The sequence below is a fragment of the Paramisgurnus dabryanus genome, chromosome 10, assembly GCF_030506205.2.
Source record: "Paramisgurnus dabryanus chromosome 10, PD_genome_1.1, whole genome shotgun sequence".
Classification (NCBI taxonomy): Eukaryota; Metazoa; Chordata; class Actinopteri; order Cypriniformes; family Cobitidae; genus Paramisgurnus; species Paramisgurnus dabryanus.
In genome coordinates, this window is record NC_133346.1 from 16,248,097 (window position 1) to 16,270,279 (window position 22,183).

General features: G+C 37.1%; 1 protein-coding gene across 1 annotated transcript in view; it reads left to right on the top strand.

The window, feature by feature from the left end:
• The window catches only part of fgf11b (fibroblast growth factor 11b), a 62,417-nt gene that overhangs the window by 25,876 nt on the left and 14,358 nt on the right, over positions 1–22,183 (top strand). Inside the window, exons 2-3 of the mRNA XM_065290631.2 lie at positions 9,640–9,750; positions 18,645–18,748. Coding sequence (XP_065146703.1) covers positions 9,640–9,750; positions 18,645–18,748 — 215 coding nt within the window. The remainder of the gene's footprint in view (positions 1–9,639; positions 9,751–18,644; positions 18,749–22,183) is intronic.

A 22,183-nucleotide genomic window follows, 5' to 3' on the forward strand; every position in this document is an offset into this window, starting at 1 on the left:
TTTCTTGAAATTAGTGTTTAAGAAAAAAGATTTTTTTTGCTTATCCCATTGGCAGATTTTTTGCTTGTTTTTATGCACAAAATCACTTACGTTTGGTATTTTTGGTCTAAAAACTAGACATATTTTCTTAGGTCATTTTGCACTGACTGGTTTTGTGGTCCAGGTTCACACATGTTGTGTTGTATGCTTATAGTGTGTTTTCTTTTATATATGTACAGAATTTCATTGTAATCATTGACTTAACGTGCTGCTGGTTTTTTACAGTATGGTGCTTTGGCACTGTTGGGTTGAGCTGGTGTTGCAGGGACTGTTACATGTGCAGTCGACATTGTTGAGGGTTTTATGCTGAATATTTTTGTGTTGTTGACCAGCCTACACTGCCATTTTTGATGCGCCGTTACTCAATATTTTTCCCGTCCTGCTGTAATGTTTTTTCATCTTATCTTTTGTCCCCACCACTTTTCAACACAAACTGACGCCCCTGATGTAATATATCATTGATATATTAATATCTTATGCCTTTCTATGTAATGTTTATTTTACATTTATTTTTTTTTACCAGCACGGATGTACACTGTTCTATCCATACTGTACACATTATATTAAGCACAACCTTTGGTCATTATTAACTTTACAATCAAAGAATGAATTATATGAGCTTATACAATGTCTCTGCAAATCGTTAGTCTCCTCAAGTATTGCCTTCTACATTTTAAAGAATAGATGAAAGGCGAAACATCATCATGGTAGAGCTGTGCTACATAAGTTACGATGCTTTTGGGAAATGCAGCCCTGACTGACAATAGCGCACTCCCGACATCCTTTGATAGCGTTAGCGTTGGCGAGTCCGCACTTCATTCTGATCACATGTACACCTGCAAGATTGTTTGGCAGAAAATAGGTTTATATGGTTTTTAGTGATATGTTTATATAGTGATATGCTTTGCCCTATTTAATGTCTGTTTCTCTGTTACATTTTGCGTTGACCATGAATGTTTTTTTTAAATATGCCCTTTAAACCTGGCAATATGTCTTTGCATCCCGATGATGCCACAAGGGCACCTTAAAAGACAGTCTATGAACATTCTTTATGAATGTCGGTTAAGCTAGTTCAGTTAAAAGTTATTTTTTACATAGCACTACCTACGTTTTCCCTTCATTCATATTTTGCTAATAATTAGTGACAAACGTCGCAGGGAAAAAAGTTAGGAAAAAAAGCATTCTAAGCGGTGATACACAGAGTGAATTTTGGTGCGGGACGAAAAAAATGCCGCGCAGACCTCTATTTTAGATGTGTATGTGTGTGCCTCGAATAAATAATAATAATAAAAGAAATAAAATTCAAAACTCGGACTGTAAGCGAATGAGATCTTAAATAGGAGCACAGTGCAATTCACGCCCTTATTATGGCTGTAATCTGTTACTACTTCAATAATTCTACGTCCAATAATTCATTGAAAAATATTAAACAATAGTATTAAAAATATTATTACATGCACATTGGGTGAAGATTATTAGGCTAAACTTTTAACAAGCTTGTGCTACAATTAAGAGTCATCTATAGGCGACATTTCAGTTCTTGACAAATGGATGGCCACTGTGCGATCTTGTTAAAGTGCATTTTTGGGGAATGCACGTGAAAGAATAACTAACGTTCATTAAAGCTCGTAGAAAGCGCTCTTAAGTGCTAAGTTCATTTTTTTCGGGAAACACAGGCCAGACCGCCCGTTCCCGTCAGGGAAGACCAGAGTTCCGACCCCTACAGTATTTATACTCTTAAATTTAATCCCACACCACAAGAATCCTTATTGTCATTTTACACGGTATGCTGCAAACAGTGAAATCGCAACGCAGCCACATCTATTGGGCAAAAGCATACACATTTTTTTTAATCACCGTGCCATATCCGAATAAATAATAATTGCAAGAAAAAAGTTTAAAAGTCGGACTGTATAAGCGAATAAGATTTACAGGAGAGCATTGCTCTGTCATATGCACAATCTTATTAAAATGATTTCATTGGCATATGTCTGCTAAGGTATTAAATTGATTTAAGTGTAAAGAAGCCTATGGGTCTGTTCAACTTAACGCCTATAAATTTGTCTTCAAGCTTGTGTATTATTTATTATTATAGTATATGCCTATTATATAGTATATTATTATTATTATAGTACAATAATGTTGATCGCTTGTACAGGTATGCGTCACCCTCCCGCCCCAGCACAGCAGGTAGCTTTATGTGTCCGTCTCTTCCTTAAGTGATGAAGTTGCTTTTTAATGTTAATATTTATAATGCTACTGTTCACAAGCGCTCAGAACAAGAGAACTTCGGGTGGACAAAAACGAACTTTGATCATAAAATGCTAGATTTTTCGTTTTGGTTTTATTGTAAATTTATTTGATGCATTAGATCACATTCTGACACAAACAAACCCAAAACTGGTGTTTTATGTTCACCAGTATAGTGGAATATGTAATAAATGAACTGTTTATTTGTTTTTCCGTTTTGAAGACAGAAACGAATAAACGAATTATCCGAAGGTACACGGACCCATTAGCCATGTTTCCATCACCATGATTTTTTTTCGCATTTTGAAGTATCAAGAACAAGTGATAGAAACGTCAGATTTGGAATAAAAATCCCAAAACAGTTTTTACACTCGTTTGAGGTGATATTTGGATTATACGAAAAAGAGTTAATGCGAATAATGGGAAATAGAAACGCATTTAACAAAAAATTCTGACGTAGCGAACATTAAACCCACGGGGCTGACCGTCTGTTTCCGCTGTTGTTGTCTTAACCATATATGGGGCTCGACGTCGTCTTAATGCCATTGCTGCTAGTAACTGCATCAAAAAAGCCGCATTCATTCTTCTGTGCAAAGCATTCATTTTGGCAGTTACAAGCTGCACTAGTAAATGTATAAATTGCCCCATTGTGACTACATGCAGGCCTGTCTCCATTTTTCACGCGTGCCTTGTTTGCTGTTGGTTACTAGGTTACCAATAGCGTCATTCGCTCCAACAATTGATGGAAACGCACCTTCGCATTTCTTTTTTTTTTTGCGAATTTAAAAAAGATTCTCATCACGTTTGGATGGAAACCCAGCTGATTCCACGACGTCTGGCTTATATATGAGAAATACAAAATTACAAGCGCTGCTGCCAATACTATGATAATGTTTTACAACAAGAAATAAGAAAGAACATTAAGAAAATGTATTTCGGGTTTTCTAGGTAATATATAGCTGGGTTTCTATCAAAACGTCAAGCGGATCTTTTCAAACCCCCCTAAAAAAGAGAGAAATGCGAATTAGGTTTGTTTCCATTAAGTTGTTAGAGCGAATGACGCTATTGGTAACCTAGTAACCAACAGTAAACAAAACAATGTACGTTGAAAATGGAAGGACTGCATGTAGTCACAGGGCAAGTTATTCATGTATTTGGCGTGCAGCTTGTAATTGCCAAACTGAATGATGTGCACAGAATAAATGCAAAAAATTTTATGAAGGCAACGACATTGCGACGACGTCAAGCCCACATATGGTAAAGACAATTCCCGCAGAAACAGCTAGACGGTCAGTCCCGTGGGTTTAATTTTCGCTCTAAGTGAAGGAAAAAAGTTTTAAAGAGTAACTAAACCCTAAACCAACTTTTTTTAGTTAATGATCTGTAAGAATGGGGCTTTATTAGTGCTGTTCATTGATTTTAGTAAGTTTTTTGACATTTGGATGCAAAGTGTTTCAATACTACAATATATGGTTTAAAAACGTCTGAGTGCTGCCCTCTTCAGGTTGAACGGTGGCTACTGCAGTTGAATTTTCCTATTGGATGGTGGGTCCAAAAAATGACTCGTGACGTAAGCAGGTTCAAAATCACCACGCCCATGTTACGATCTCACCACACACTTAGTTCGTCCCCTCTATCTCCTTGGGATCTGCCCACTTTTCTTGCATTTTTCAAATATTGCCAGTAGGTGGAGTCAGGCTCTGACCAGGGGTTTAGTTACACTTTAAGCTCGCTTGGGGTGTTTTTTCATTTATGCGATAAAGAGTAAATGCGAATGGGAGATGGAAACCCATTTGCCGAATTATTTCTGACGTAGCGAACATTAAACCCACGTGACTGACCGTCTAACTGTTTCCGTTGAAGTTGTCTTAACCATATATGGGGCTCGACGTCATCGCAATGTCGTTGCTGCTAGTGCCTTCATAAAAATTTTTTTGCATTTATTCTGTGCACAGCATTCAGTTTGGCAAGCTGCATGGCTAATAAATTAACTTGTGACAATTTTGACTACATGCATTTCTGTCCCCATTTTCCACACGTTCCTTGTTTTGTTTACTGGTTACTAAGTTACCAATACCACCGTCATTCACTCAAACAAATTGATGGAAACGCATCTAATTCGCATTTTTTTTCTTTTTTTTTTGCGCATTTTGAAAAGATTAGCTTCACGTTTGGATGAAAACCCAGCTAATGGTAGATGGAAACGCATTTGCCCAATTAATTCTGATGTAGCGAACTGACCGTCTAGCGCTGTTTCCGCTGGAGTTGTCTTTACCATATATGGGTACTATCGACACCGTCGCAATACTGCTAGTGCCTTCATCAAAAATGTTGCATTCCTTCGTCTGTGCACAGCATTCAGATCCGCAATTACAAGCTGCACGGCTAAACAAATTAATAACTTGCCCCATTGTGACTACATGAAGTTCTGTCTCCATTTTCCACGCGTTCCTTGTTTTGTTTACTGTTGGTTACTAGGTTACCAATACCACCGTCATTCACTCAAACAAATTGATGGAAACGCATCTAATTCGCATTTTTTTTCTTTTTTTTCAGAATTTTGAAAAGATTAGCTTCACGTTTGGATGAAAACCCAGCTAATGGTAGATGGAAACGCATTTGCCCAATTAATTCTGACGTAGCGAACATTAAACCCACGTGACTGGCCGTCTAGCGCTGTTTCCGCTGAAGTTGTCTTTACCATATATGGGTACTATCGACATCGTCGCAATACTGATAGTGCCTTCATCAAAAATTTTGCATTTCTTCTGCGCACAGCATTCAGTTTGGCAATTACAAGCTGCACGGCTAACAAATTAATAACTTGCCCCATTGTGACTACATGAATTTCTGTCTCAATTTTCCACGCGTTACTTGTTTTGTTTACTGTTGGTTACTAGTAGGTTACCCAATACCTAGTTATTCCGTTCACGTTTGGATGGAAACCCAGCTGTCATCAGACAAGGATTTATCAGTATCATTGACCTAGGCTAGCACACGAGTGAGGCACGAGTCAGGTTTAAAGTACTTACATTTTAGAATCAATTAATTGACGTGTTATTTGACTGGACTGCCCAATGTTGAGACATTATAAACATGAATGGTAACTAAAATTGCTTATATAAATATATCCAATAAATTTATGTCACGTGATAACCAGGTAGCGTTTTCTTTCTTAAACACTTTAAATATTATCTAAGTTAACTACCAGTTTTCTGTGTGTAAACTTAAAGCTTTTGGTGATTAAAATTCACAAAGAAACATCTTGATTTTAGGATGTACTTGCTCCTCAATGCCCCACACAGAAATCTGATAAAATACACACATTGATATAATATGACATCATATTCTGTATGTGGCATGGTGAGTAACTGGGGATATAATACTTGTTAACATTTTATGCATTTGCCTTCAATTTTGTCAAATTGGTAAACTTTAACAGTACATGAAAAGAGAGAATAGTGTATGCATGCATTTCTCATAATTTATTTGGAAAATCTGTTAAATATCTTACGTACCTGGTGTAAGTGCCCCAGCACCAATAGTTTACCCCATAAATTTTTAAATGATCCATACAAGCAGGAAAAAAGCAATAATTTGTGTGATAATGTGGTGGCAGTCAATATTTGATTGGTCTGTAATGTTTTTACAGTGGGGCTTAGAGAATGGGTCAGTTGAACTGAAGTGTAAAAGCTGTGCTATCTATAGCATATTTTCCAGATCAATAAAAAGAGAGTGTGTTCTGTTGATGAGCACATGCACTGTAATGCAATAGATTAATACAATGCATTATTTACAATAAATTAAACTAATAATATGAAATATAAATCTAAAACTGCTATTTCGAGTTGAAGTCCAAGCAAACAGTATTTGATCCATTGCCTCTGAGAGAGAGAGATAATTTAAGCTAGCGACTGGTCCTGCACAGCACACCAGCCGTCACTTGCTGTATCTTCAGCGTTGGCAGCAGCTCAGTGATTTCTGACAAAATTACCATCTGTAACAGACTGGAATTGGACTCAGTAGGCCTACACTATTTCTCTCTCCACACACCTCACCCAGGGGGAGCCAAGAGCGGTCACCCTCTCTTTCTCTTCACTTGCTTTATCTCTCTCTCTCTTCACTTGCTTTATCTCTCTCTCTCTCTCTCTCTCTCTCTCTCTCTCTCTCTGTCTCTCAAAATATTTTACAGAGATCTTTCATTTCTCTGCACCTTTTATCCCTTTTTCTGTAATAAATAATAATAATTTCTCTTCTTCTCTGTTTCTTCTTTTCTTTTATCCTGTTTTGTTCAAAGTTATTTGAAATATATATTGTGGAAAAACGCAAACAATTTGTGTATGTATATCTGTTGACAAAGCAGGTTCATCACAAAATCAATAGGTATACAATTCTGGCATATTTTTGTCAGTCATACCTTAACATGCCATCTAACTACTCTTAAGCCAAAAATGATGTCCTGCTGAATGTCTGAATCCATCCCAAAATCATGCATTGTACCAAATTCCTTCATATTACATTTTTTTAAATATTGAAATATATTTTAAAATTTTAAATATAACATTCAACCTATTAGATACTAAAAATGCATTTAAGTCAAAACCAGACGGTTACACTAATAACCTAAAGCAGATGATCAGCTTCACCGCTTCATTGCCAGACAGTTGAGAATCTCATTAACCCTGTCACTTAAACTGCTTATTAAATGAAGGTGTAAGTGTTCATTATTTCTATCCAACACATTTTGGGACGGTTTCCCAGAGAGGGCTTATCCTAGTCCCAGACTAAAGTGCATATTTGTGATCCACTTAATTTAAAATCACCTTGTAATGACATATCAGTGTCATTGTTTGTCTCTGGTATTGTTTTTTGTAAGGTTTGTTAGTAAAAACTACGTCTAAACCCTGTCCCAGAAACGGTCCCATAGAGTTACATTCACTAATAAAAGGAGGGTGTAAGTGCTGTTTCCCCCACCTTTCCTTTCAAATGGTCATTCATTTTCTCTTTTTTGTGGGTAATACATTAAATGTGTTACATGGGTAATTATTAGAAAGTGCGAAAAATAATTTCCTGTTGCAAATGTTGTCCCTTCAAGAGACAGAACAACAGCTAACTAACTAGCAACTTCTTTATGTGGTTAGAAGATTTATCAGGATTTGTGAGGTGAGATTTATATAAGCTTTCAAAGGTCCTGGGAAAAGTTCAGCAGATTCCATAGTCTTCTGCACCACTAAAGGTGTCGTGATAGCAAAGAGGAAAAAAGCCGCACACACACACACACACACACACACACACACAAATGTCTTTACACGATATTTGTACGAGTCATTTAGTAATAATTATCATTAACACTTTATGTTACAGTTTCTGTGTTACAAGATACATGTAATTACTTTAGTAATAACCATAAATTATGCTTAACTACACTCTTAAAAAAGATGGATTATTTTCATCCCAGCGTTGGGTCAAAAAGGGACGAGACCAGCCATTGGGTATTGTAATTTAACCCAAAATGCTGGGTTGTTTTAACCCATTGTTGAGTCAAATATAAAAATGTTCTGGGTTAATTTAACCCAATGGCTGGGCTTGACCCTTTTTGACCCAACGCTGGGTTAAAAACAACCCAGCATTTTATTTGGAGTGAACATACACCTAAACCTAAACCAATACCTAACCTTATAGTAAATACATGTTGTTAATTATTAATATACATGAATAATTTTACTGTAACAAGGCCTAAAATAAAGTGTAACCAAATCAGAGGTGAATTTAATATCCGCAAGTTAAAGTAAAACCAGTGTGTGTTTAAACAGTTCTTACAAATATACAACACAAACATTTACCTGATATTTCACAGTGAAAACTCATAATAAGCCATCCACCGCCCCAAATAAGCACTTTAAGCCCTGTCCCTAAGATATTAAACAGATTTTCACCTTTTCCACAAGAGGTTTGTTTGTGTACCTCAGGAGGTCAAACTAAATATAAAAATTTGTAGATGTTTGCAATATTTGCATCCCTGTTAAAAAACTTCGGAACCTCTGAATACAGTTTCAAACCCTGAATTTTTTGTTCTGTTTTTTATTACCAATAAATATGAATTGTTCACATAAGCGTATTAATTAAATCCTAAAACAGGTTGAAGGTTAAAATAAAAAATACACCAGAGTGGGTATCAAATAAAACAGATATATTAAAAACCAGTGCAGCCCACGTTTCAACTGAGCTTACAATTATACGATACAATTTACACAGCGGAAACTCATAAGAAGTCAACCCACCCCTCTAGATAATCGTTTTTAAATTACCCCTCTAGTCTGAGAGTTTATTTCATTCTTAACGGTAAGGGAACATTTGGGCTGATTGTAAGGAAACAGCACCTACCTAAACATCAACAACAACAGCAGAAACAATTTTTTTTTTTTAACAATGGTGTGTTGACACAGAAATGTAATGACACACTTTTGGGTGACGGGGCGTAACTTATTTCAAAACCTGAGCACTGACAGAACGCAACAAGCTACTTTCTTGGTTGTTTTTCAAATGAACACAAAGTAGGCCAGAGGGATTGTGCTAATAAAACATTCAGCCTCTGTTCTTCTCCAGTCTCATAAATAAATGTGCAATGCAAATAAATCTTTCATGAAGTAGGATGCACATTCTTGTACTTTCGTCAGTGACCAAAGTTTCTCTAAAACGAAATACTATGTCAATATTGTGCTCCTATAGCTCAATTACTATAGTACAGCATGTTAGTAATTCAGAGATCATGGGTTCAATTTCAAGGGAACACACATATTGATAAAACACATTTTTGGATAAAAGCATCTGCCAAATGCATAAATGCAGTGCTTTATATTGAAAGAATGAGAATGCAAATCTTGTCTTGAAGCAGTTATACATGTATAAGTTTAGATATTAAGCATAGCAAATGTTTATAACTAACATCATTTGTAAAGCCTGTAATAGTTGGCCTAGTCCAAGTGACCCATCAGGTCTATGATCTTTAGAGATCTCGAAGTGCAGAAGAAACAGCTGTGTTCTGGATAGTGATTCTAAATTAGTCAATACCTCGAAAAGATCTAGTCAATGAGGACAACTGAAACTTGACCTGTTTATAACCATTTTTGTTCCAATTCGCTCTTTTCTATTTCATTTTTGACATGGCCTTACTCAGTCAATGTTCTTTACATTATGTAGGATAATTTTAAGTAGAAAACAGTGAATCATCTCATTCAAAAATGTGCACAACATGACATCTGTGTAAACTTTACCAGTATCACGCATGTAAACCAGAAGGCGTGATGTTATCTCCCCAGGCTAACAGCGTGACATGTTTTTACTCTGCAGAGCCGCAGCTGAAAGGCATCGTCACCCGTCTGTACAGTCAGCACGGGTATTACCTGCAGATGCTGCCGGATGGCACCATGGACGGCATAAGGGACGAGAACAGCTGCTTCTGTAAGTGTGTGTGTGTGCACATGTTTTTTCCCGCTAGTTATTCACACCTGACATGCCTGACGTGACCCCTGATTGGTCAGTTGCTGAAAACCTTATCGAGTCGTTTCTGCGTGTGGCTGTGACCGCTAGATGGACGTATAATAAACTTCTGCTGTCCGCATCACTCATTTTCCCTGTCTTTGAGTCTCCTCACGCACGTTTTCTATCTGTCCATTGTAATTAATTTGAGAGCTCGATGTTGGCACGTGTCCGGTGTGTAAGGACTAAGGCCAGGTGTATAACACTTAGCCTGCGGTCACTGGTGCCAGCCTGAGGATTCACACTGAGTAATGTGATTGAAGATCACACTGAGTGTGCTTTCCTCATTGAAATGACAACGTTGGATGGTTTAATGCTTGGTTAGTGAGGATTTAGTCATTTACCAGATGTTTTATGCAAAATGATGTACACATAATACTGTATTTTCCAAGTTATTTGGCACGCCAATGTGAGTGCCAAGATTTGGAAATAAACTTTATTCATAGTTAGTTTGTAGGAAATGCATTTGATTACTTTTGTCATTCAAGTGTGGACCAGCACATCTGGAGATGTAGGAAAAGAAGAACATGTTTTTAATTGGCACAACCTACACAATATCACCACAAGTTTGTGAACACCTTATGACCACATCCAGATGTGTGTCAAACATTAAAGGTGCTCTAAGCGAATTCACGCGGTTTAGACCATAAAACATTTTTTGTTACATACAGCAAACATCTCCTCACTATCTGCATGCTGCCTGTCCGCTGATCAAACTGTAAAAAAACGCAATCTCTGTAGACAGCCCAGGCTCTACAAACTTCAATATAAACACAGTGGCCAAACCTAGCACCACGAAACAAAACAAAGTGTTCCAGCCAATAAACGACAAGAAGGATTTGGGGTTGGGGGTTGGGCGCGTTCATGAAAGCACGGAAGGGAGGGGGAGGGGTTAGCTGCCCGTTTGTTTGAAAACAGTTCAAACATCAACAAAAAGTGACGTCTCGCAGATTCGCTTAGAGCGCCTTTAAAGGGATAGTTCACCCCCAAATCATTATTTACTCAGCCCTAATTTCCTTTGATCCCCCAGTGTCTTTTGTTGTTCTTCCATGGGCGTCAGAACCATTATTATTACTTTTTAAAGGAAAACACCACCATTTTCAATATTTTACTATGTTCTTACCTGAACTTAAACAAATTAATACATACCTATCTTTTTCAATGAGTGCACTTAATCTTTGTACAGCGCGTAGTGAATGTGTTAGCATTTAGCCTAGCCCCATTCATTCCTTAGGATCCAAACAGGGATGAATTTAGAAGCCACCAAACACTTCCATGTTTGTTACATGAGTAGTTACACAAGTAAGTATGGTGCCACAAAATAAAATGTGTTGATTTTTTAAGCGGATAACAATGAGAACCATATTGTATGGCGGAAGATCACTAAGTTTGCAACACTTCGACCTCGGCACGCAGTAACATCATAACTCCTTACTACCTCCTCTCGCTCAAACTTCCCTCAATATTACTGCGACCAAAGTCGAGTGCTACAAACTAAGTGCTCTTCTGCCATATAATATAGTTCTAATTTTTATCTGCTTAAAAATCGCCACGTTTTAATTTGTGCCACCTTACTTGTGTAACTACTAGGGGTGTCACGATTCTCCAAATCCTCGATTTGATTACATTTTTTATTCTAAGGTCACGATTCGATCCGATTCTCGATTTTTACTTTTTTTGAAGACAAAAATGATACGCCATTATTTATTATTATTATAGTTTAACATTAACATGCGCATTGCACAACTTGCATGGGGGTTTGTGGGCTTCACTTAACGCAAGAGCTTGTAGAGAGAGGATTCCTTCTTGCACGCACATGGACTTAATGCACATGGACTTAATGGGCGTGTCTTGGACTCATAGCATCTGAAATAAATCCAGCATCATAAGCAGCTGCGCTTCTCTCTGTCTCACATGCACGTGCACGCGCTCTCGCATCTGTCCGAAGTGTAAACATATGTTATGTCATATATATGTGTATGTCATATATTTTATTTTAAAAGACATTTAATCCTCTACTTTCTTACACTTTTTAATTGCATTTGGGTTCTAAAGAACAAAGTCACTGGGGGTTCAAGTGACATAATAGTGAGTAAATAATGACAACATTTCCATTTTTGGGTGAACTAATCCTTTAATATCAGAACCATGGGCATTATTGGTCCTCAATTTGCTGCTTTAACATTTGCCTCGATTCTGCAAAGTTTTTCCCCTAGATGGGAGATGTCTAAAGGGATTTGTTGCCATTCAGATGTAAAAGCATCAGAATGTCACAAACTGGTGATGGGCGATGGGTTTCTGTCAGCATTCCGAATCATCCCAAAACTGGGATTTAGATCTGGGCTTTGTGCAGGCCTTTGTGTCCAGTACGTAACATTCACGCCAGATTCAGTAAATTATTTGGACTTCAATTTGTCCACAGATACATTGACCGAGTCCCTCACATAACCATTGGCACAAAGTTGGAGGCACACGGCTCTCTAAAATGTCACTGTAAAATGGTTAGACTAAGATTTACTGTTACTGAATAAAGGGGTCCAGCCAATCCCATTTAATTAGATGGGGATGTCCACATATTTTGGCTGTGCTGTGTATTTTAAAATAATTCACTTATTGGTGGATATTTAACATAAAAGTTTAAAGTAGAAATAAAAAAGGATTTACAACCTGATACCCTAAGAGAAAATTTAAAAGTTACACAATAAATCTTTTATATTTGGGTTTTTGGAAGTCTTGTTTATGCCAATGTCTTATCTTTAAGTGCAATTTCAGGTCTCTGTCTTTGACTAGTTCAATAATGGTTATCATGTTTTTATGTTGAGTCACCAAAAAGTGCAAACAGACCAATGAAAGCAGACATGGGATCTGTCTTTCGTTCTGCTTGTGCTTTTTGTGTGTGCATGTAACAGTTTAGGAATTGTATTGGGTTGGCAGTTGTCACTAAAGTGTAGCACATTCCTGCTGGGTCGTCAAGGACTAGCTTACATGTCACGACTGTCTGTTGCAATGACTGTCGCACATGTTAAATAATCCCACAACTGCAGAGTCCTGTGAACATTGTGACAGGGCCTCTGACATGCGTCCAAAACACTTCATGCCCAATGGGGTGAATAATGGTGCTAAATTCTGTCCGACACCAATTTGGTGCTGTCACATATCTGTCTGGCTCTCTGACAACCAATTGTAAAAATATTTATCTACTCTTTCTCAGCTTCTCAGATTCATTTCCCATTATTCTCTCTCTCTCTCTCTCTTACGCAACATTGGGCGTCTTTCGTAAAGTCAAATGTCCCAATATCCCTCATTTAGTAATTCTCACCCATGTTACATCACCTCTACGCCCTAATAATCCCATTGACAACTTAATCATCCGCTGTGAAAAGTATTCTGTGTAATACACGGACATCGAATGGGTGTGTGCATCTTATTTTTTAAATGGTTACAAAGTAAGGACTGAATAGTAATATGTTACACTAAATGAAGTTATATGAGTCTGGAGCATGAGAGTAAGTAAATGTTGGCAGAATTGCAATTGTTGTGTGAACTGTCTCTTTAAATGTGCGATATGGTTGCTTGATAAATATCATAGAGGATACATATCAAACAGAGTCCATTTTTTATCAAGGACAAAAGACAGCAAATAGAGGGTTTTACCTGGATCATCCTCCCTCACAACACACTCATCCTGTCATTATCTTTGGCATCTCTGTCAGTACTCCATCCTCTTTGATCCCTTTTCATCCTGTGTCATGTTGCAGAGTCGCTCCTTACTGCAGCTCATTCACTTGGACAGGAGGAGGTCATCTGATTGACATGTAAAACAACCAACCACAGTTTGTTTTGCTTATTATACATGCTTTTAAGGGGTGCGCAGTGGTGTAGTCTACGTGATACGCAGGTATACGCCGTATACCCACTAGAAATGGTCAAGGATTTCCGTATACCCACTAAAAATAGCGCGAGGATGCGTAACAGCATGGTTTTGTGACATATTTTTAAACTTTTAGTCATAATATAGATGTGAAGCACTGATCATTAGCATGCTACACTTGCCACTTTAGCGGGTTGAAATACATATTAGGCTATATACTTCCTGCCGAACTGCGCGATCCGATCGGCGTAGTAATTTCTATGAAATCAAATTACTATAGTGACGCGAAAGTGACTGGGGAGCAGACTGGTGTGACGCCACAGGGAAGTGACAGCAAAGCACCGCGAGAGCGACTCCAGTTATCACATGGAGAAATCTGCTTTGAATCGCTCTCGCGGTACTTTGACATCACCAAGAGGTCTGCTTAGCGCCAAATGAAGTCGAACCTGCAGTGTAGCTGCTCACGCGACACTGAGAAGTGAACGAGTGAAGCAGTGCTGCAACATAAAATCCATAGAGCTTACAACGCACATGTGAGTACAACATTTAAATCATCAGTCCAGTTTATTACTTTATCTGGAGGTAAGGCTCCAAATGCAATAAAATAAGCCGTGATTATATCCTGATGGTTTTTAGCTGCCTTCAGTTCCTCTGCATGTTTGCTTGTGCTTCACAGTGTTAAACTTTCCTTCTCTGTGTTCATTTATATATCTGCGTTCAAGATCATCTTGACAAGATGTATATGATCTTAAACTTCTGTGAGGAAATTCATGTCTGCGTTGATGTTCAGTTTAGACTTGCAAATTTTAGGCTACAGGAGGGTCTTGTAATAATAATTAAGTATAAGCCTATTTTCATTTTTAGACAATGCTTATATTATATGCAAAAAAAATAAGCTTTAATATCAATGACTATGCAAATTATAGTTAATTCATGGTCATCTTAAATGTGTATTAATTAAAAACATATAGTTGTCAGATAATATCTATTGAAAGAGTGAATATTTTTTTCTCCTTCAATGCATGTGTTTGCCACGGATTGAAGATTGTAAACAGTTTATTTAATTTTAATTAACAGTTAAGTAACTTTTGTTCCTGAGTTAGATGTTGATTAACACTAAACCAGTCTAAAAATCAGTCCAGTTTCCCCAGCTGTAAACCCATTGGCTCTAAAGTCTTTTTTTTTCTTATAATAAACTGACATGTTGATAACACATTCAGTTTATGTGTTTATGAGTACACTTTCAGAATGCTCTAAGTTACATGAATATCTTTACTGTATGCATCTGTGAGTGTGGTGGTCCTTATGAGGTGTCGCGCTAGGACGAGTGAGCATAAGGGTGAGAGGGAAAAATCACAGTATACTCACTACAAAAATCTAGACTACACCACTGGGGGTGCGGTTATCTGAATTACATTAATTGGCATAACAATTGACTTTGAAGGGAATAGTTTACCCAAATATGAAAATTCTCTCATAATTTACTAGGGCTGGGTATAGATTAAGATGTTCCAGGGGTGCGTTTCCCAAACAACGACCATAGTACGATGCATCGTTGGAGAAACAAACTACCTTGTCACGACTGTTTCCCGAAAGCATAGTAACTTTGTCGCACATTCTTCGTTTGAACCATGTTGGTATAACAACAAAGTTGATGATGTCACGTGGGAGGTTAAGTACTAATTAATCTGTGCAAATCGATTTAATGTCAGTTTATTGCTGTAAATAACATATATTGCATATATATTGATTTTTGTTATCGTGATTTAGTTATCTGTTGTATATTTTAAAGATATTTAATTCACGTGCAAGTTCCCTCTTACGTCACTCCTCCCAGGGATTCCCCAGGGTCTTAAAGCTCGTAGTGCTCGCACATGCGCAGTTTTCAAATGCAGCTCTTTCATTCTGTTTACAAATTTAAAGGCCTAAAATACAATTTTAATATATTTCGAATGATGGATATAGACTGTACTACATGTTTTTTGCTTATTTTGTTCAAAAGCATGATCAACGTAAGTCTACATATGATAATAACAAGGAACAATGCTTTTAACAACCGGTGAACCAATGACACAAGTTAGCAATGCAATTTACGAGTGTTCGTTTGAACGATGGTTTCGGGAAACACCAAATCATTGAACGATGTTAGCATAGGTGTCATTTACACTGGGGACGCTGGGGACATGTCCCCACCACTTTTTGAAATGGCTGATTTTGTCCCCACCACTTTTTGAAAGCATTTGGTTTAAATGTTATGAAAAATCAAACAATACCTGTGCGACTTACATTGCAAAATAACTTTCTTACTTAGTATTCTTTTCTTGTTTTCAGTAGAAATCTCTAAAAATTCTTAAATCAAGATGATTTTTCTTGATGAGCAAAATGACCTAAGAAAATAAGCCTAGTTTTAGACAATATACAATTTAAGTGATTTTGTAATTAAAACAAGCAAAAATATCTGCCAATGGGGTGAGCAAAAAAAATCTAAAAATAGATTTCTTTTTTCTTAAACACTTAATTTAAGCAAAAATTTCTCACCCCTTTGGCAGATATTTTTTCTTGTTTTTGAGCACAAATTCACTTAAATTGTATAGTTTTTGTCTCAAAACTAGACTTATTTTCTTATATCATTTTGCTATTCAAGAAAATACATCTTGATTTAAGAATTTTTTGATATTTCTACTGAAAACAAGACAAAACTACTAAGTAAGAAAGTCAGATTTTCAAGAAAGAAATTCTTAGTATTTTTGTCCTGTTTACATTAAAAATATCTAAAAATTATTAAATTAATATGATTTTTCTTGATCTAGTTTTTAGATCAAAAATATCAAATTTAAGTGACTTTGTTCATAAAACAAGCAAAAAAATCTGCCAATGGGGTAAGCAATTTTATTTTGAATTTGATGTTCAAGAAAAAAATTTAAGATTTCTTGCTTACCCCATTAGCAGATTTTTTTGCTTGTTTTATGCACAAAATCACTTAAATTTAAGATTTTTGCTCTAAAAACTAGACTTATTTTCTTAGGTCATTTTGCTCATCAAGAAAAAGCATCTTAATTTAAGAATTTTTTGATATTTTTACTGAAAACAAGACAAAAATACTAAGAACATTTTTTCTTGAAAATCATTTTTTGCAGTGTACGACTGGTTTTGTGGTCCAGGATCACATATGTTGCATTGTATGCTTATGGTGTGTTTTCTTTTACATATATAATGAATTTCATTAATCATTGACTTAACGTGCTGCTGTTTTCTACAGTATGGTGCTTTGGCACTGTTCGGTTGATCTGGTGTTGTAGGGACTGTTACATGTGCAGTCGACTTTGTTGGGTTTATGCTGAGTATTTTTGTGTTGTTGACCAGCCTACACTATGCCCATTTTTGATGCACCATTATTCAATATTATTCCCGTCCTTCTGTAATGTTTTTTCATCTGTTATTTTGTCCCCACCACTTTTCAACACAAACTGACGCCCCTGGATGTTAGTAACAATGGAACTTACGATGTTCATTGGCTAACAATGCTTTTGGGAAACGCACCCCTGATTGATTCGATTTCGATTCATAAGCTACCAAATCGATTCGATTCTCGATTCAATTTACGATTCCGGTTCTCTTGTCGGTTTTTAAACTCGATTATCGATTCAACTCAATGAATATAGATTTAATACAAATACTATATTAATAAAAAGAACAATGAACAGCAGTTTACAAGTGGGTAATAAATAAAAAGAAATTAAAAGCCACAATACTATCGTCGTCGTCTTGCTTGCAAAATCTAAAATGCTTCCATACCTCTGACTTTTTATGTGAAGGTGGCATCGACGTCAATGAAGCACCTGAAACCATTTTAAGCACTGAATGAATGACAGGCTCGCCTTGGTAACATCGCACAAGGCAAAAAAGAGGGTGACATCTAGTGAAGTAGACTAGTAATTAGATTAACGTTAATCTTACGTTCAATGTTTGCGGAAATAAATATGAAAAAAAAATCGATTCTGCTCTTGGAGAATCGCTTTTGAATCGACCACGTAAAGAAAAAAGATTAATTGAAATATATATTTTTTTTGCCACGCCCTATAATTTACCCACCATGGTGCCATCCTAGATGTATATGACTTAATTTCTTCAACTGAACACATAAAAATGTTTTATATTAAAATGCCATCAAGTTATCTGCTTGTATGTGATCAACATGGCGTAGTTCATAAATCCATCGTTAAAATGAATCAAACGACTCTACTGGGTTAATATCTTCTGAAGCAAAATAATATGTTTGGTAAAGACAATTATTAATATTTTGAGATTATTTAACCTCACAAATTTATACCTATAGTCACATTAATTTTTGATTCTTTTACGTGACACTGTCACGTTTTTCCACATTTTTACGTGACCATGTCACACATTTCTGTTTCCGTGTCATTGTCACGTGTTGTTTACTCAACAGCTTTTTCCTATTTTCAAAACATTGTCGCTTCGGTCTAGGGTTAGATTTGGTGTTTGCGTTAGGATGTCACTTTAAGTATTGGTTTATAAAAAAAATTTTCTGATTTATTTTTTGATATTTTCAGATTTTTAAACAATTGTCGCATGGCGTTAGGGTTAGAGTTGGGTTTGGGTAAGGATGTAATTTTATGTAAACCTAAACCGAAGCAACAACAGTAAGAGAATAGGACAAAACAGTTGAGTAACCAATACGTGACAATGACACTAAAACAGAAATGTGCGATACGGTCACGGAAAAACGTGACAGTGTCACGGAGAAGATAAAAAAAATTACGTGACTATAAGTACATAATTTGGTGATACTGTGTATATATATAGCACTATTGAGAATGACTGATGCTGAAAGTCGGCACATTGATGATATACACATATATATTGTTCATCCAGTGTTTATATAGTTTCCTGAGCCCAGATCTCTCTTGATTGCCCCCCACAGCACAGTTCAACTTGATTCCTGTGGGTCTCCGGATAGTGGCGATCCAGGGAGCGAAGACTGGCTTCTACCTCGGTATGAACAGCGAGGGGTACCTCTACACCTCCGTAAGTGGCTGAATGCTCTTTTGAAGACTGCGATGATTATGATAATGGAATAATTATAATGGTGCCCCCCCGTGTGTCTCCACAATAATGATTCACAGATAATTGAAAATGTGCAGCTCTTTGAGAGGTAAACAATAATGCAGAGAGTGCAATTACTCTTCTCATATTAAAGAGTTTGGGCAAACGAAAACGAATGTTGGGTAATAAAGACAATGTGGTTACTGTCCATGGTGCTGAAATCCTCAGGCTTTGTCCATGGTGCTGAATTTATTGAGATCTCTACCCAATTCTCTTCAGGTCCTGTCCTTGGTGTCATTTTTTTTCAGGTTGTTACACTCCTCAGCCTCATTGATCTTTAATGTTCTCTCTATGATCTTGGGTTTTTTAAAGATTCAAATCCGTAAAATTTCCTGTAATTAAAAGCAAACCAAAATGGTGTAGAAGCAATTCTTATGCTATAAAATATGTTTTAATAGACCAACTCTCTCTCTCCCTCTCTCTCTCTCTCTCTCTCTCTCTCTCTCTCTCTCGCTCGCTCTCTGAAAAGCTAATTACAAATCTCTTGTGGCTCTGTGACCATTCTAAACGTTATGTACAAGAAACCCTATTGCTCTACTGCTGTATTAAATGTTTGTTGTTACCACTCCCAAAGGTCAAGCTTTCCCATATAAATAAATACACAATAACAAAGGATAAGCCAGTGCCGTGTGACCAATTACCCAAATTGTGTTTGATGTGGAGTAGAGTGGAAAGCAGGAGCATTAACAAGCAAGGTGGAGCAGATATTTAGGCTGTGTCACGTCTAAAGCAGGATAAAAGGAAAAGGAATGTGATGAGACAGCTCACAGAGTGAGAGAGAGATTGAATGTGTGTTTGTTAAGCTGCGGTTATATGTGTGCGAGTGTGCATCTCAGCGCTGGCGATTAGAACACGGGGATGAGAGAGCTTTTGTCTACCGCCTCTCTGTGAACTAAGAAATGAGGGGATTTTCTTCTGAGAAGTGGTTCAAAGGGAACTGATTCTAAATCAGACCTTGGGTTGCTTACTGATGCACTGCGTTTGGGACATCCTGTCCTGTTGTGGTTATCCTAAAACCGTCCCTTTTGCCACGCCGTCCTCTTTAATATCTTGGTTTGGTAACTTCCTGTCCTGCCTGTGTCATTTTTAGTATTCACTTTTCTTGTTTAGTTACATAACTGTCTTCTGTAATTTGTACTCACTGTTTGTGACTTTGGCTTTGGGACAAACAGGCTTTTTGCTTTGCGGTGGTATCAGAGAAAAGGGAGTCGGATATTAAATTGAATTCTGGGTAATATCTGGGTGTGTGACGGGCAGGTTTATTTTGATCAATGTCAGAAGGGTTATATAAGCAGATTAACTTGCGAACGATATCTTTGTTTAGAGTGTCGCTTATCTGACATCTGGGCGCAGTAAATCATTGAAATCATTTCTGGGCTTTGTTATATCACCAGGGTGACTGTTACCCGCATGCGCCTGCTGGCATGTGTTAGCATACGAACCCGCGTAAATGTGTTCAATAATGATCAGCTTAGTATCTCTAGAGTGTGTGTGTGTGTGTGTGTGTGTGTGTGTGTGTGTGTGTAGCTGAACAAACAAACGTGAGAGAGGGGACACAGCCAATGGGAAAACACCCCACTCCCCAGAGAATCGTGCTTCTCCCCTCCCCTCTTCTCCTCACTGCAGTTAAAGAGAAGGTCATTCATAATATGCCACTATATTGTCAAGCCCTGTGAGTATCTCATTGTAATAAGCTCATGTAAATTAGAGGAGCTGCCTCAGGGATTGTGCTCTTCTGCCACATAATGGATTTCATACGTCCCCTCGGAGCAGACGTCTCTCGCGTCTTCATCTGCTGTTTGGTGCAAAGCCTATAATGACCATTAGGGTTTTAAATGTCCCGTCAAATCCGAAAGGGGCAATTCAGCAGCATTGATTAAAAAGGTTAAAATCCACTAAATTTCCAATTATGTCGATATCCCATTGCTATTCCATTTAGAAAGCGGCACATCTGTGAAAGAATAACATTGTTGTGGGCTCCTTTTGCCGTTTAGCGTGTGACGGTAAGCTGTCAGCTTCACACTTAATAATGCTGGGCTTTCAACCCAATGTTGGGTCACAAAGGGACAAGCCAACCAACTATTGTTGAGTCAAATATAAAAAATTTCTGGGTTCATTTAACCAAGTTGCTGGGTTTGTCCGTTTTTGACCCAACACTGGGTTGAGAATAACCCAACGTTTTTTGGAGTGGAATCCGAAATAAGATATTTTATAAAATCTCAGAGCTGCTCTTCTACATTCATTTAAAGTGGGTGATTTTACAGACATGCTCCAAAAAGCTCAAATTGTAGTTTGAAGTTGAAAAGACTAAACATAGTGCATATTAAAACAGCTTTTTGCAATACTTTTAAACCTATGTTGGTACTTTTAGAGATAGGCAATATAAATCACCGTCCACTTTCATCATACAGAAATCAGCTCTGAGTTTCAGTAAAATATTTATGTAACAATGTAACATGTTAAAGGAAAACACCACTGTTTTTCAATATTTTACTATTTTCTTACCTTAACTTAGATGAATTAATACATACCTATCTTTTTTCAATGTGTACACTTAATCTTTGTACAGCGCTTCGTGAATGTGTTAGCATTTAGCCTAGCCCCATTTATTCCTTAGGATCCAAACAGAGATGAATTTAGAAGCCACCAAACACTTCCATGTTTTCCCTATTTAAAGTTACATGAGAAGTTACATGAGTAAGTACACTCTCAGAAAAATAGTTACAAAAGCTGTCACTGGGACAGTACCCTTTCAAAAAGGTACACCTTTGTACCCAAAGAGTGCATATTAGTACTTCAAAGGTACATATTGGTAGTTCAAAGATACGTATTGGTACCTAAAAGGCACATATTTGTACCTAAATGGTACCTATTAGAACCGTTTTTTAAAGAGTACTGCCCCAGTGACAGCTTTTGTGCTTTTATTTTTGACCTAGATTAATGGCACAAAATAAAACGTGGCAATTTTTAAAGCAGATAAAAATTGAGAACTATTTTGTATGGCGTAAGAGCCCTTAGTTTGCAGTACTTCAACCTCGGGCACAGTAATATTGACAGAAGTTTGAGCGAGAGGGGGATTACGAGGGTGATGATGTTACTGCGTGCCGAGGACGAAGTGTTGCCAACTAAGTGCTTTTCCGCCATACAATATAGTTCTCATTTTTTATCCTCTTTAGAAATCACCACGTTTTATTTTGTGCCACCATACTTACTCGTGTAACTACTCATGTAACAGTCTTTAAATAGGGAAAACATGGAAGTGTTTGGTGGCTTCTAAATTCATCCCTGTTTGGATCCTAAGGAATGAATGCGGCTAGGCTAAATGCTAACACATTTACGATGCGCTGTACAAAGACT